Source organism: Brassica oleracea, chromosome C7 (genome assembly GCF_000695525.1).
Source record: "Brassica oleracea var. oleracea cultivar TO1000 chromosome C7, BOL, whole genome shotgun sequence".
NCBI classification, from domain to species: domain Eukaryota; kingdom Viridiplantae; phylum Streptophyta; class Magnoliopsida; order Brassicales; family Brassicaceae; genus Brassica; species Brassica oleracea.
Genome location: NC_027754.1, coordinates 25230712 through 25245285, shown reverse-complemented (window position 1 = coordinate 25245285; position 14574 = coordinate 25230712). Strand labels below are relative to the sequence as shown.

The following is a 14574-nucleotide window of genomic DNA, read 5'->3' as shown; positions in this document are numbered from 1 at the left end:
GGATAAAACTATCCGGATAGTTTCAGATACTTTCGGGTAGTTTGGATACTTTATAATAGTTTAGTTATCCTCAACTATTTTCAAATACTTTTAATAGAATTTTAAATTAAAAATATATATTTAGTGATGTTATATGTATATATAATTAATATCTTTATATATTCGGGTACCCGTTCGGTTCTCGGTTCGGTTCCGATTCGGTTCGATTATTTCGGATATAAAAATATAGGAACCGTTCGGATATTTGAAGGTATTGGTCCGGTTCCGGTTTCGGGTATTTCGGTTCGGTTCCGGTTCGGTTCCGGTTCGGTTCTTCGGTTCCGATTATTTTGCCCAGGCCTAGACTGCCGCTCATGGGCATAAGCCAATATTAAAGTATTGGTCTATGGTCCATAATTGTTTCTTTTTAATAAATACATAGCAATAGACTTCAAATTTTGTTATTAAAACTCTTAATAAATCGTCTAAGCCTCCAAAATTTTAGGACTACATGATCTTCTTCAGAACAAGTGTTTCTGTGTGTTTAAGGTTTGATATAATTTATTCAAATTTGTGAGCCTATTAGAGTCACCATACATTAATTTCAATATTTCATTATTCCAATTACATAGCAAATGCAACAATCTAATTACAATAAGAAAATACAAATGGAGGCATTTAATACGCCTCAAATCCTTATAACAACATTCACGAAAACCATACCTTATTTAACACATACGTTAGTTACCTTACATAATAAGATCCAGATTTATTCTTTTTTATTTTTTGTAAAGAGGGATAAGATCCATATTTATTCACCCAAATAGAGTGTATAATAACTCATTTAGCCGACGAAAGGGGTTTGTGTCACAATGCCACAGTCATTGTCACGATCGAACATAAACCCTTTCACAAACCACAACAGCCAAAACAATAGCGTCTTCAGATATAATCTCAGCCTTCACTTTGGTATTCTCTCTATTAATTATATCTTTTGCTTCTTCTCCTCTTTTCCCCACCAACTCAGGCCACGAGCTCTTCATCCCTTCACCTGCGGTGTCTGTACATATACATGCCTACGTATATAATAAATACATTATGCTACGTTACCTGATTTCTTATGATAATGCATTTTGCATACATACGCCTTTTAGCATGAGCATTTATTATTTTTATATTTTGTATATAAATTTGAACTCTATATTTTTATTAATAAATATATTATATATATATATGTAAATATATATAGTCCCAAAGATTGATTTTTAAGATTTTCACACATATTAAAAGATCAAATACATACTTAATGTTTTATTCTTTCTAAAAAAAATCAACTTTTATTTTTAAAAATTTTAATTTATGTTTTAATTTTAGAGTAAAATGCACTAATTAAATTCTGAAATCAATCTTGTATACAAAACATATAAAACACAATCCTTTTTTATACATACATATATATATATATACATGTATATATATATGTATTATCTCATTTTAAAAAACAATTGTAGATAAGTTTCAAATATTATTTTCAAATAGTTTGAGATGGCTATATATAGGCTATAGTATAGCTGATATATATATATATTACAGAAGATGTGTGCATATAAAAAAATAATTTCTTATGTATCTATAATAATACCTTGGCAGACGTCCGACCAGGGGCGGACCCATGATTGAATATTAGTAGGGTCAAAAAACTATAATGTGTTCTTGCTGGGCATCGAACCCCAGTTTCTGTGGGTTCAATAACAGTATTTTACCAACTCTCTTAGACCAAGTCCATTGGTGTTCCTTAGAAGGGTTCCTAAGCGAAACAGAAAAAAAAAATGAAAAAGGAAGAAAAAAGTTAGAACTGGTGTTAAATGTGGGAGTTTAAGAGATGGTAAGGACCCCTTACGTGTCGCCTTCTTAATGGACCGTGCATTTATGTCTCTCTCTATCGTCTGTTTTCTTCGCCGTATCACTTTGTTCTCTTCCTCCTCAAACCCGATCAATCCATCTTCCCTCTCGATTTTGTCTCGATCTTGGGCGGGGTTGCTGCATCGGTATTACAAAGACGATCCTCTCGCGATAAATCCACCTTCTCTGTCTGGATTCAAAGACGAGTCTATATTTTGTTTCACCGAAGAGGTTCAAAAGAAGAAGGAAAGATAGAGAAAGAGAAGAAGGCAATATGGATTCAAGGACGAAGCAGATGATCTTATCAACTCTCTGTAAACATTTCTCTTTGGACTCTGTAAGTGATCTTATTGTTGTTGCATGCATCATCGGGCTCGCTGGGTCTTGCTCTGATGCTTACGATTGTTTATGGTTTTGTTCTTTACTAATTGGGGATGAAATCGATTTATAGGGTTTATCAGGGAGGCGCTGGTGCTTCCACTGGTTGTTTCGAGCCACCGCTAGAAGAAGGTCATTGCTTTCACATCTCGGGTGAGTTTGTTTATGAAAAATTTCACGTTTTTTTGTGTGATTTTGAACATTGTAAACATTACATTTTGATCGGATTTAGGATGGTTTGGTTTGTTCTTTGTGATTACGTATCATGTTCCTAGATCGATTGTCTTACTTAGTAATTTTCCATCTCTTGAGTTTTTGATTTGATTTGATTTGATGATGGTAGAAATGTGGAGACTTGTGGAGATGAGCTTCTCTGGACATACCTATGGCTGGCTATCTGACGGTACTTGCTCTCTTCCTTTGCTTCACTTTATTTTATTTTTTTTGCTCTGTCTGAAAACAAAGAACGTTTCTCTGTTCTGGTTTTAAGTTTGGTTCTCTTTTTTCGTTTCTTTCATTACAGTTAATGGTTTACTTTACATTTAATTTAACTTTCTTTGTTGGTTGTGTAAGGAATGGTGATGTGGGTGGATGACAGTTGGGTTGAACATTACGGATTGAACATCAACAAAGCCTCCCTCTTTCATTGCAAAAGCAATAGGTAAGTACATTTCTCTTTTAATGCTTTGTTAGATATTGTTTAGGTTGGGAATTAAATGGACTTTAGTATTAGGGTATTTGTTAGTTGCATTGATGTGATTTACAACTAGTTTTCGTGGGTCTTTTAGTTATAGGTAAAAACATTGATTGCTATAAACACATAAATGAAGTTACTTCAACAACTTAAATCTTAAACTTGCCTATAAAATCTGAACAAAACATTTAAACAAGTTAACTTCTTCTCTTTGTTATTTCCTTCCTTTTTGCTATTTCCTTCGAATCCATGGACTCTTATTCTCAATCTTCTAGCTTTTTAGACCTCTTAAACAATCAACAACAAAACACTCAACCTAGTATAAACCTCTCTGCGTCAAATGTCTGTGTTTTTGGGACACAATGGGCTGAAGATGCAAACATGGAAGCACACACTGTGGAGGACCGCAAAGAGAGACGGAAGTGGACACCAACAGAGGACGTTGTGCTCATCAGTGCTTGGCTGAACACATCAAAGGATCCGGTTGTATCAAATGAGCAAAAAGCAATTGCATTTTGGAAACGAATTGCAGCTTATGTTGCAGCAAGTCCAAAGCTTGTTGGTTTGCAAAAAAGAGAGCCAACTCACTGCAAACAAAGGTGGGGGAAGATTAATGAGGGCGTGTGTAAGTTCGTTGGCTGTTATGATGCTGCCACGAAAGAGAAATCAAGTGGCCAGAGTGAGAATGATGTGATGAAAATGGCTCATGAGATTTTCTTCAATGATTACAAGGTGAAGTTCACACTTGAGCATGCATGGTTAGAGCTTCGCCATGATCAAAAATGGTGTGGAGCTTCATCTACTAAAGATAAAGTGCAGTCAAAAAGAAAGAAGCTCGATGACCAATCGGCACAGTCATCAACTTCGGTGCCAGGAGAGGACGATCAATCCGCACGGCCTGTTGGGGTGAAAGCAGCAAAGGCGAAAGCAAAAAAGTCTGTGAGCAAGCCGAGTTTGGAAGAGGAAGAAAGGGAGTTTCACACCATGTGGGAGATTAGGCAGAAGGACTTTACGTTGAAGGAGAAGCTTAACAATCAGAAATTGCTTGACACCCTAATTGCCAAGACTGAACCACTTAGTGAACTTGAAACTGCTTTAAAAACTAAGCTTCTTAAGGACATGTTGGCTTAGTTTGTTTCTGTTCATGCTTTTAGTTTGTGTCATTTATGCTTATGTTTGTGTCTTTTATGCTTATGTTTATGCTTATGTTTGTGTTTATGTCTGAGTTTGTTTCTGTTTATGCTTTTAGTTTGTTTCTGTTTATGCTTTTGTAACATTGTGGTCTTTCCTTTTAGTTTGTTTCTGTTTATGCTTTTAGTTTGTTTCTGTTTATGCTTTTAGTTTGTTTCTGTTTATGCTTTTAGTTTGTTTCTGTTTATGCTTTTAGTTTGTTTCTGTTTATGCTTTTAGTTTGTTTCTGTTTATGCTTTTAGTTTGTTTCTGTTTATGCTTTTAGTTTGTTTCTGTTTATGCTTTTAGTTTGTTTCTGTTTATGCTTTTAGTTTGTTTCTGTTTATGCTTTTAGTTTGTTTCTGTTTATGCTTTTAGTTTGTTTCTGTTTATGCTTTTAGTTTGTTTCTGTTTATGCTTTTAGTTTGTTTCTGTTTATGCTTTTAGTTTGTGTCTGAGTCTGTTTCTGCTTATGCTTTTGTAACATTGTGGTCTTTTTATGATAATGCAAGTTTTTAAACGCTAAAACGCTTTACAGTCTCGTTGTGTTTTAATGTTGTTAAAAGCAGGTAGAGCCAAGTCAAAAAGCAGAGTAGAGCCAAGACAAAAAGCAGAGTAAAGCCAACATGTGACAGAAGAAGCCAAGAGATGACATTGGTATGTTTCACTCACTCAAAAAGCTTGTGACTGATGCTTACGATTGTAACTCATAAAGCGTCTGTATTGTGTATTGTCTTGCTTTTACAGATGACAATAAAAACGACAGCAGCAACATGTGACAGAAGAAGCCAAGAGATTGTGTATTGTTTCACTCACTCATAAAACTTGTCACTGATGCTTACAAGAAAAACGACAGTAGTAACATGTGACAACAAAAGCAAGTTGTATTTCTTTATAAGCTTTGCCATTTCTTTTCATTGTGACAACATGTGTATGTGTTTTGTATTGTCTTTATAAGCTTTGCCATTTCTCTTCCTTGCGTAAAAGTTGTATTTCTCTTCTAGTGTAAGCAACTTGTATTTCTCTTCGAGTGTATGCGAGTGTAAAAGAACAAGTGGAAAGCTTTGCAAGTTCTATTTCTTTTTTTTTTTTTGATAAACTTGGCCTTTTCTCTTTCGAGTTTTAAAGAATTAGATTTTTTCCACTTGCCATTTCTCTTCTAAATGGCTTCTTCTTCTTCTAATAACATTGAAGACATGATGGATGAAAAATTTGACCAAGCTTTCGAAAAGCTTTTGAGTCTTCATGAAGATCATCAAAATGCGGCCAAGTCAAAAAAAAAATGAGCTTACATTGAAAGACAACGTGAACAAGGACACATCCAGTTATGGAGTGATTATTTTAGTGAAGATGCAACATATCCTTCTCATATGTTTCGACGTCGTTTTAGAATGAACAAGCCCTTGTTCATGCGTATTGTTGATCGACTCTCCGGTGAAATCCCATACTTTCAACAAAGAAGAGATGCTACTGGAAGGTTCGGTCTCTCTCCGTTACAAAAGGCAACGGCTGCAATTCGTATGATGGCATATGGTTGCCCAGCTGATGCAATAGATGAATACCTCCGACTTGGTGAGAGCACCGCGCTTTTATGTTTGGAAAATTTTGTTGAAGGAATCATAAATTTATTTGGAGATGAGTATCTAAGAAGACCCACGCCAGAAGATCTTCAACGACTACTCGATATTGGAGAGTTACGCGGATTTCCCGGGATGATAGGAAGCATTGATTGTATGCATTGGGAGTGGAAAAATTGTCCGACCGCATGAAAAGGTCAATATACACGTGGATCAGGAAAGCCAACCATTGTTTTAGAGGCTGTAGCTTCACAAGATCTCTGGATATGACATGCGTTTTTCGGACCTCCAGGTACATTAAACGATATCAATATTCTTGATCGATCACCGGTTTTTGATGATATACTACAAGGTCGAGCTCCAAAAGTTAAGTACATTGTCAACGGACACCAGTACGATTTGGCTTACTATCTCACAGATGGTATTTACCCAAAAAGGGCTACTTTTGTCCAATCCATTCCACTTCCACAAGGTCTGAAAGCATCCTTATTCGCTACACATCAAGAAGCTGTACGTAAAGATGTCGAGCGTGCTTTTGGGGTCTTGCAAGCTCGATTTGCCATCGTAAAAAATACAGCTCTTTTTTTGGATAAAATAAAAATTGGAAAGATAATGAGAGCATATATCATTCTGCATAATATGATAGTAGAAGACGAACGAGATGGGTACACTCAGTTTGATATTTCAGTTTTCGCACAACCGGATTCAAACCGAAGTTCAGAAGTGGATTTCACGTATTCTACAAACATGCCTTCAAATCTCGGCAATATGATGAGCATTCGGAACCGAGTTCGTGATAAACAAACACATCAAAAATTGAAAGCGGATTTGATTGAGAATATATGGAAAAAATTTGGAACAAATCAAGATTTCAACTAATTGTCTTTTCTCGTTTACGATTTGTATTTGTAATATGTTTTTATGTCATTTTTAATAAAAACTTTATGTTTCTTTTTCTTTTAAATCATTCAACTTAAAACAAAATTAATAAAAAAAATTAAATTTTAAGAACCTCAATGAGGTTCTTCCAATGGAGGATGAAAAGTTTAAATAGATTAAGAAGGGTTCTAGAGCTTTCAAATCACAAAATTTAACATTAATTAAATCTTAAGAATCCATTAGATACTCTAATGGATGGAGGTGCTCTTACTCATTCTTTAGCAATTTTGTATACAAAACGGAGATTTAACCTTGTTTTTGTGGTGTCAAGTGACCCACACCTTTATAAGTGGATCCGCCCCTGCTTCCGACATTTCTCTTTTCTTTTTTGAGTTTATTTTCTTTCTTTGGAGATGATGATTTATGTAGATTGCACAAGAACAAAATGACTATTTATAGAGAATTTTGTGGTGGGCTATTCACTTCCTTTACAATATTTGCACATGAAACCCTGGAGGAAAAAAAGACAATTGAGAGAGAGAGAGATTCGCACGCAATTGAGTTTTGACCGACGTGAGATTTCTATAAAGAAATTCATTTTTTATTGTTTTTTTTTTTGCAACTATTCATTTTTTATTGTTAAGAGTTTAACCTACTTTAAATACACGTCAGAGATAAATATGGATATCAGGATAATGTCAAATGTCTGAAATTTATGGTGGCTCTAGAATGCAATATAATTAATATAGTAACGTAGCAAGTTGTGTATGTTTTGAATACGATATGAAAACTTGCTCGATTATGTGTATTATTATGTACATGTGTAATTTATATAATACAATATGGTGATAAAAGAAAAACTAATAATAAAAGTACAATATATTTGTGGCTCAAATGAATAATGAATCTAGCGCGTACATTTTCGAAATTGGTGGTCATTTTATGACCTTTTTCATACGGCTTTCATGTGGTCATTTTATGCCTAAAATTTGCATTACTTTTAACAGAACGTAAAATATTTTCAAGAATTTAAATGTTTCTTTCCACACAATAAATGTTCCGTTGAAACTTATACTTCATCGTTTGATCACAAATCACAATACTTTTTTTTCTTCATAACGTTTTTCATCTATGAGAAAATAAAGTTTTATGTTGGAGTGTTCTTTACAAAAAAACATTGGGGATATCATATATATACATCATGTGTGTTGTGTTCTTTTTCTCATTTTCCATTTCCTTGAGCAATGAGCATTTTGAATAGAGTTCAAGTGGACTAATTATATTCGTTATAGTTCAACTTCTATCCTAAACACACTCGTTGTGCACTCACACATTAATTACATACTCCAAAATGGTTGGCTCAAATCTATTACAATATATAGAATTCATTATCTCGAGACCTTCTGTGTAACGGATAGAGGTTTCCCCTAGAGGGTGAAAGCAAAATATATATTATGAACCTTAAAAAAAAGCAAAATATATAAACCTTTTTAAAAAAAGCAAAATATATGAACACCAAAGGAAATAAAAAGAGACATAATTATTACTGTATTATTTTTTAAAATCTGTAGAGAGTTCATTTGAAACGAAGAGGACGAAAACTAACATTACATAAATGTTTTCTTTTACTTTTCTTTCCATCTTCATATGTATAAGATATATATAACACAATGCAGACCTGCCACTCCAACACAAAAACTCAGTAGCCGTTGATTGGAGCTGACAAGTTCGGGTTTGATGAGTCTACGTCAAAGGAAGGGTAAGTAGAACGCATCGTTCTGGCTCCTCGTCGCCAATAAAGACAAGTCCATATTCGCACTCTGGCCGTTCCCATACAACGAAGAAGAAGATGATGACGAAGAACCTGACATGTGTTCACCGTAAGATTGGTAAAATCCATCATCAGTGTAACTCCTAGACCTCCCAGCGATCCCCATATCCGCAAGAAATGAGTACACGTCGCTCAACCATTGTGGCAAACGGTATCCGCTAGTTGTGTCCATCAAAACAGGTTCTTCTTCGAGCAGATCATTGATGATACCCAGATGAGGGAACTCATCGGTCATCAGACTCTGTGCTGGTCTCCTAATCTGAACATCATTTTGCCTCATGCTAGTACTTACAGGTGCGCTGTAAGCGTTCATTCTATGATTCCCGCTGATAGTTGTTGTAGTTGTTGTATCTCTGTTTGAGCTTGAATCACCAGTCCACAAGAGCCCACCGGACGAAACCTCCGCCGAGCCAACGTTGACAGGGAAGCCAGACTGATTAGATACTGAGACCAATGCGCTTGTTCCCGTTGACTGAGAGCGTGAGTGGTCGGAACCAACTATGGCATTTTTATAGGATTGAGGAACGTAAGTTTGAGTATGTGTCGGGGCACTTACAGGGCCTGTTGAGCTCACTGAACGAGCAAAGGACGTTGCTGAGGTTCGAGGTGCAGCTTGCTTTGGAAGGAAGGTAGGAGCACGCAAAGGCCTTGTTGACATAGAAGGTATTGGGGAAGTAGTATTCTGTACAGCGGCTCTAGAACCCACAGTTTGGAACTCAATATGTCGAGACGGTGATGCTTGATCTGACGAAGGTGATATTGCTTTCCTATTTGGAACGGTATCTAACTTGAAAACACCCCTTTTCTCCGGTTTTGCTTGTGCTACAGATTTGAGATTCCAGGGAGAAGCTTTGGGTGGGGAAAACACAGCAGGGCTTTTCTCTTGCCTCTGAACCGTGCCACGATCCTGAAAAAAGAACACAATATAGTCATTCTGATGTTGATGAGCACTTTAAAGTTATCAAATGTTAAACATCAAAAGTTTGAGTGAACCACCATGGTAACAGGATTATGCTCCCTAGGGTTCTGTGCTTCTTGGATGGGAGAGATAACCACGCCAGCTTCAACAACTCTGCGTGTCTCAGAAGAATGGCTTTGACTCTTAGGGTTAGATGCATGTCTTGAAGGTTGGTTCTCTGTTTCAGTGGCTAAGCTGTTGGCACCAGATACGTTTCTTGGTTGCGTTTTTCCTCTGCACACCAGAAGGTATGTTAACAGGATGTGGAACAAATAAAAGAATCAAATGAAGTTCACTTACTTTATACGCCAAATCTTGGTTTGCCCGTTTGAAACATTCCCTTTGTATGACCCACTGGCTACCCCTGTTCGGACAGATTGATCAGAATAAACTGAGGTATACTTTCTTTCTGCAACTCCACTAGGGATAGATATGGAACTGCCTCTTCCTCTGCTAGTGTCTTCTGATGGGGGATGGTGAATCTTAGATGCATCTAATTCACACTGAACAGGGCTGCTCTCTCCAAGTGTGTCAGGTTTATCACCTGATGATTCTGCTTTAGCTCTCACTTTTTCCTCTTTCTCAGTATCCCTTTCTTCTGTTTGGGATCTCAACCTCTCTTCTTTCCTTTTCTCCTTTTTGTTCTTTTTCTGTTTCGCCTATGAATAACCAAACAACCAAGAATCTCCATTACCAACCCAACAAGTATATTTTATGGGATTATATACTTTGGAGGCAATAGAAGTGTAGTAAGTAAGTAACCTGTTTCTTCTTAGATTTTCTCTCTTTTTCGGTTGTTCCTCTATTTGCCTTGTGTTTGCTTTCTGCCAGACACTCTTCCTCTTCTTCGCGAATAAGTTCTTCTTGCCTTTCCCATGCAGTATGTTCTATGTATGCAACTTTAGCCTTGTTGCTGCATTTCTCAGAAGGATTTCAGTTCAATAGTGAAAAAGTACAGGAAACATAAATATCAGAAGATCAGAAATAGATAACAAAACATTATCAGCCGTTTCAGAATAATATCTTTCACGCTTGTTAGAGCTTACAAAAACGAAGTATTGTGATTGCTTATGAATTGATTTATATGGAAATTTTCTAACCAAGAGACAAATGATGCCATATTACCTGTATATATGTGCAAGAACAACCATCTCCATAGTCCGCCTACCAACCTCAGTTAAACGACTCTCATCACGCCCTATGGCTTCTTTACTGTATTCCTCTCCAACATCCCCCACCTAGATTCGGATAAAAGATTTAAAAAAAAAACAATAAGTGCACAACCGCACATGATAAACAAATAGCGTGTGATACTAACCTTCGAAGGGTTTTGAGAACCCTTTTCCTCTTTTATAGGAATTAATGGTGCCATAACAGTCCTCTTCATGAGTACTAACAGATCATCCACTAATACAAACATGTCTTGGTCCACACTAACAATTGGAGCTGGGCCTGCTGGCAATTCTACGTTATCCATTTGTACCTGCCTATTTTTCTTCTTCTTAGTTTCTTCTTCAATAGTCTTCCACCCACTGTACAAGGAATCCATCATCAAAGTGGATGTACCTTGCCTCAAGACAAAGAAGATTTTTGCAGCTACATTTAGAACCACATCCATTTTCTCTCGAGACATCTTACGCCTTGTGTTTTGGTCCAGCCGTAACCAGAAGGAACTAAAGCTACACCATAAAACAACAATCCATTCCGTGTTATGGAAACTGCTCAAACTTTGAGGAAAAAATATACACTAGATTGGGGTAAATCCAAAGCTATTATAATTTTATTTCTGGAATCTGGAGGAGATGAATGAAAATGTGGAATACCTTTCCCATTTTTCCTTGTCTTGCATCAGCTCCAAAAATCTGATTCTTTCCAGTTCCATAAACTGCCACCAAATGTTCTCTACATATGGCACATATACCCTAAGAAGTTCCCTCCTGTACTGACTAGAAAGGCAGCGGAGAGGTCTGTCGATTTTCTCTCTGCAAGAATCATTCATAGAAATTATCCACAACACAAAACAGAAAAGGAAAGAAAAAAAAACAAAACAAAACTATGCATAACCGTTATTACTACAATGTGCCAATATGTTTGGTTGGGAAAGATTCAAACACTGCATATATGTTAACGGCGATGTATGACATATGAGTTTAGGTCAACTCAATCTTGCCTTTACCTGATCACCTGAACTTGAGCCTTAATGATAAGAGAGTCCAAATCATCAATGTACCCTTCCTGTAATTTAGGTAACTCTATAAAGTTATTCCCTCCCCAGTGATGCTCCAACTTTTTTAACCTGTTTACTGCATCTGCAATATCTGTGTTCAGCATCTCTGTCTAAAGGGATGGATGAAAACAAAAATATGCAAATAGGTTACCTAAATATATCGATTTCTTTGGATCTTTATTCACAAGAGCTAAAGTATACTGAACAAAATGATTGCAGCCTGTCTCAAAGAAAAAAAAAAGAACTTAAATGAGGAGGTTCCCCAGTTCAAGCGAAAGAAGCTAACCGGATAACAAGCAAACAACAATACGAACCCGGAGGAAGTTCTGCATGGTTTGCAAGACAGAGATACAAAGCGAGATGGTTGCAAACATCCCCCCCTTGTGGATATATTGTAATATACCTACCACGAGAGGAATATTTAGCATGCAGAAGGAAAAAATACACAACTAGGTTTAAAGATTACAAGAATTTCAAGCTTGTTATTATGACATAGCTCATTGACTAACCTTCTAAGAGCCTATATATATGGAAGGAGAGCAAATGTTACATACCATTTGTAGCCCCCAGCATCAAAAACATCACTGCGGAGCTCAGGTTTGCTGATTTCTGAATACTTCTCAATCTTCCAAGTATGTTTCCCATATAGTTCAGAATGTTTTGATCCTATAGAAAAAAAGAATGGAATAAAACGCCAAGCGACACACATGATATCATCTGAGAATAACATTCACGAAGAAGATACCATACCATCATCAATGTCCCAGTAGGGAGGCCACGTCGAAGGAAACCCATTCTCAACTTGATCAGACGAACGCCACTCCGCAAGTGCTTCTGAATGACTTATTTGTCCATTTAAATTATCTTCCTCTGATGATTGTCCTGATCTATAGTCTTCATTACTAGTCTCCGACATTAGTCTACAGCTTAAGCCTCACTTTCAAACTAGGCAAATTAGAGATTGAATATACAAATTAGAATCACAGTAATATACTCTGATCAAATGTGTCATTCATAGTCACATCACACAGACACAAGAGAATCTAATCAATCACTCACTCGCATGAACCAAACTAATTCATGAATCAAATCAATACCTACATATCATATAAGCAATGAGAATGAGAATAAACCCTACAAACTCGATATTTTTCAAAATGCTAGAGGACCAATCAAATTCATTTCTTCTATCAACTAAATCTCCAGATTTTACAATAACTGCCACAGAAAACAAAAAAAAACAGAGATGCCGAACAAAATCTCATAGGAATTTTCTCGATCGGAAAAAAAAAACTAGGATTGAAATCAGAAACCAAAGCCTCGGAAAATTCAAATAATAAAGGAAGTGAGAGATTGAAGGCCGTAAACGACGCCGCGTGGATCAAAGCAAACCTGCGATGATGAAAGGAAAGAGCAGAGAGAAGCTTAACCGTTGAATGGATTTAATGGCAGCTTCTCAAGCTTTTCTAGAAAGAGAGAATTGGTGAAGAAGAACACACAGCAAAAAATGAGCGGAAACAAAAGAAAACCCTCAATTGAAATATAATAATTTAAAGAAATGGTTTCATGACATGTATTTATATAACGTTCTTATTGTTTCAGCTTTTGTCCATTTGCCTAACAAGAAAGATATGGAACCATAAATGGCAGTCAACTTTCTTTTTTTGTTAATATAATTTTCCATTTATTGACTCATTTCTTTCACCACAATATACTTTTCCATTTGTTGACTATTTTCATTTACCTTACTCAAATACTACTCTAATTTTTGGTTCCAAACAAACTAATTAATAATGCTTAGTATTTATTTTTTAAAATTTCAAAGTAATATCTACTTGCATTAAACGAATGACTAGATTATATACAGTAAAACTTTAAAATAATAATGTTGAGACTATGGTATTTTATTAATTTATAGAATTATTAATTTACAAAAAGTTGTTTTTAGATTTTTCTATTTTAGAATAGACTTTTTATAAAAATAAAATTAATTGATTTTACCTTAATTAAACTTTAGAAATTCAACTTTATAGTACTTTTATTATATTATTGATTTGTGTCATCTTTTAAATCGGCCAAATTCGAAACTGAGAACATATAATAATTTATCGTGTTTATTAATTTATCAAGTATAAATTTATAGAGTTTCTACTATATTCAAATATATGTACTATTAAAACATGTTCAAACAACCTTTTGCATATGTGATTTTTTAAATTGAGCCGAATTTCAGAAATTTTATTAAATATATTTTATATTAACCTAATAATTTCCCAACAATATATTGTGACTATTAGGCCTAGGCACTCGGATCCTCGGGTCGGGTTCAGGTCGGATCTTGTCGGGTCCGGGTCCTTCGAGTCTTACATATTTAGACCTAATAGAGTAATAAAAATTTGTCGGCTTGGGTTCAGTTTGGGTCATGACAGGTCCGGATCGGTTCGGTCTTATATAGTTGAACCCAATAGGGTAACTAGAAGTTGTCAGTTCGGATTCGGTTTGGTTAAGGGCCGAGTTCGGTTCGGCTCATGTCGAGTCCGGCTAAAAAAATACCCAAAACACACAAAAAGAACTTGAAATATTTAAATACCCAAAAATATCCGAAATTTTACTCAAAATCTGACCCGAAGACATGAAAAATACCCGAAATATTATCTGATTATATGAATCATATTTTGAAAATCTAAAATTTTACCCCAAATCCAAAACCATATCCGAAAATCCATATTCCAAACTTAAAACATACCCATGATACCAAAAATATACTAAAACACTCATATATATCTAACTAAGGTCGGCCCGTCCAACGGCCGGGAAGTTAATAATAAAAACTGTTTTATATAAATTTATATTAATTTATGAAGCACTTAAAAATCATAGTGGATTGAAAACTAAATTATAAAAAACAATAATGAATAGAATTCTGAGATCATATTGTTATTTTTAATAAACATTTTTGGTTTGGAATTAAAATGACAG

General features: G+C 35.5%; 2 protein-coding genes and 1 pseudogene across 2 annotated transcripts; 1 reads left to right on the top strand and 2 right to left on the bottom strand.

Moving 5' to 3' along the window:
• Positions 1 to 522: 522 nt before the first annotated feature.
• On the bottom strand, positions 523 to 7008 carry LOC106304488 (annotated as a pseudogene).
• Positions 2514 to 4084, top strand: LOC106302283 (glutathione S-transferase T3-like). The gene has a single exon (XM_013738824.1). It carries the CDS (start codon positions 3203 to 3205, stop codon positions 4082 to 4084), a length of 882 nt encoding a protein of 293 aa, XP_013594278.1. The 5' UTR covers positions 2514 to 3202.
• A 1151-nt stretch (positions 7009 to 8159) lies between the features above and the next one.
• LOC106302201 (MATH domain-containing protein At5g43560) lies at positions 8160 to 13120 on the bottom strand. The gene is made up of 13 exons (XM_013738739.1): positions 12988 to 13120; positions 12346 to 12540; positions 12150 to 12261; positions 11910 to 11998; positions 11747 to 11815; positions 11545 to 11677; positions 11192 to 11350; positions 10687 to 11047; positions 10494 to 10606; positions 10131 to 10281; positions 9669 to 10027; positions 9407 to 9602; positions 8160 to 9317 (listed from the first exon to the last, which is right to left on the bottom strand). Exons 2-13 carry the CDS (start codon positions 12509 to 12511, stop codon positions 8328 to 8330), a joined length of 2898 nt encoding a protein of 965 aa, XP_013594193.1. The 5' UTR covers positions 12512 to 12540; positions 12988 to 13120; the 3' UTR covers positions 8160 to 8327.
• Between the last annotated feature and the right edge of the window lie 1454 nt (positions 13121 to 14574).

Bases quoted from the DNA above. Each gene is read 5' to 3' on its own strand.
- LOC106302283 (XM_013738824.1), top strand. From the start codon at position 3,203: ATGGACTCTTATTCTCAATCTTCTAGCTTTTTAGACCTCTTAAACAAT.
- LOC106302201 (XM_013738739.1), bottom strand. From the start codon at position 12,511: ATGTCGGAGACTAGTAATGAAGACTATAGATCAGGACAATCATCAGAG. The intron at 10,282-10,493 runs GTAATATGGCAT...TGAGAAATGCAG, and splicing joins GTTCTTGCACATATATACAG to CAACAAGGCTAAAGTTGCAT. The intron at 9,603-9,668 runs GTAAGTGAACTT...TCTGGTGTGCAG, and splicing joins ACCAAGATTTGGCGTATAAA to AGGAAAAACGCAACCAAGAA.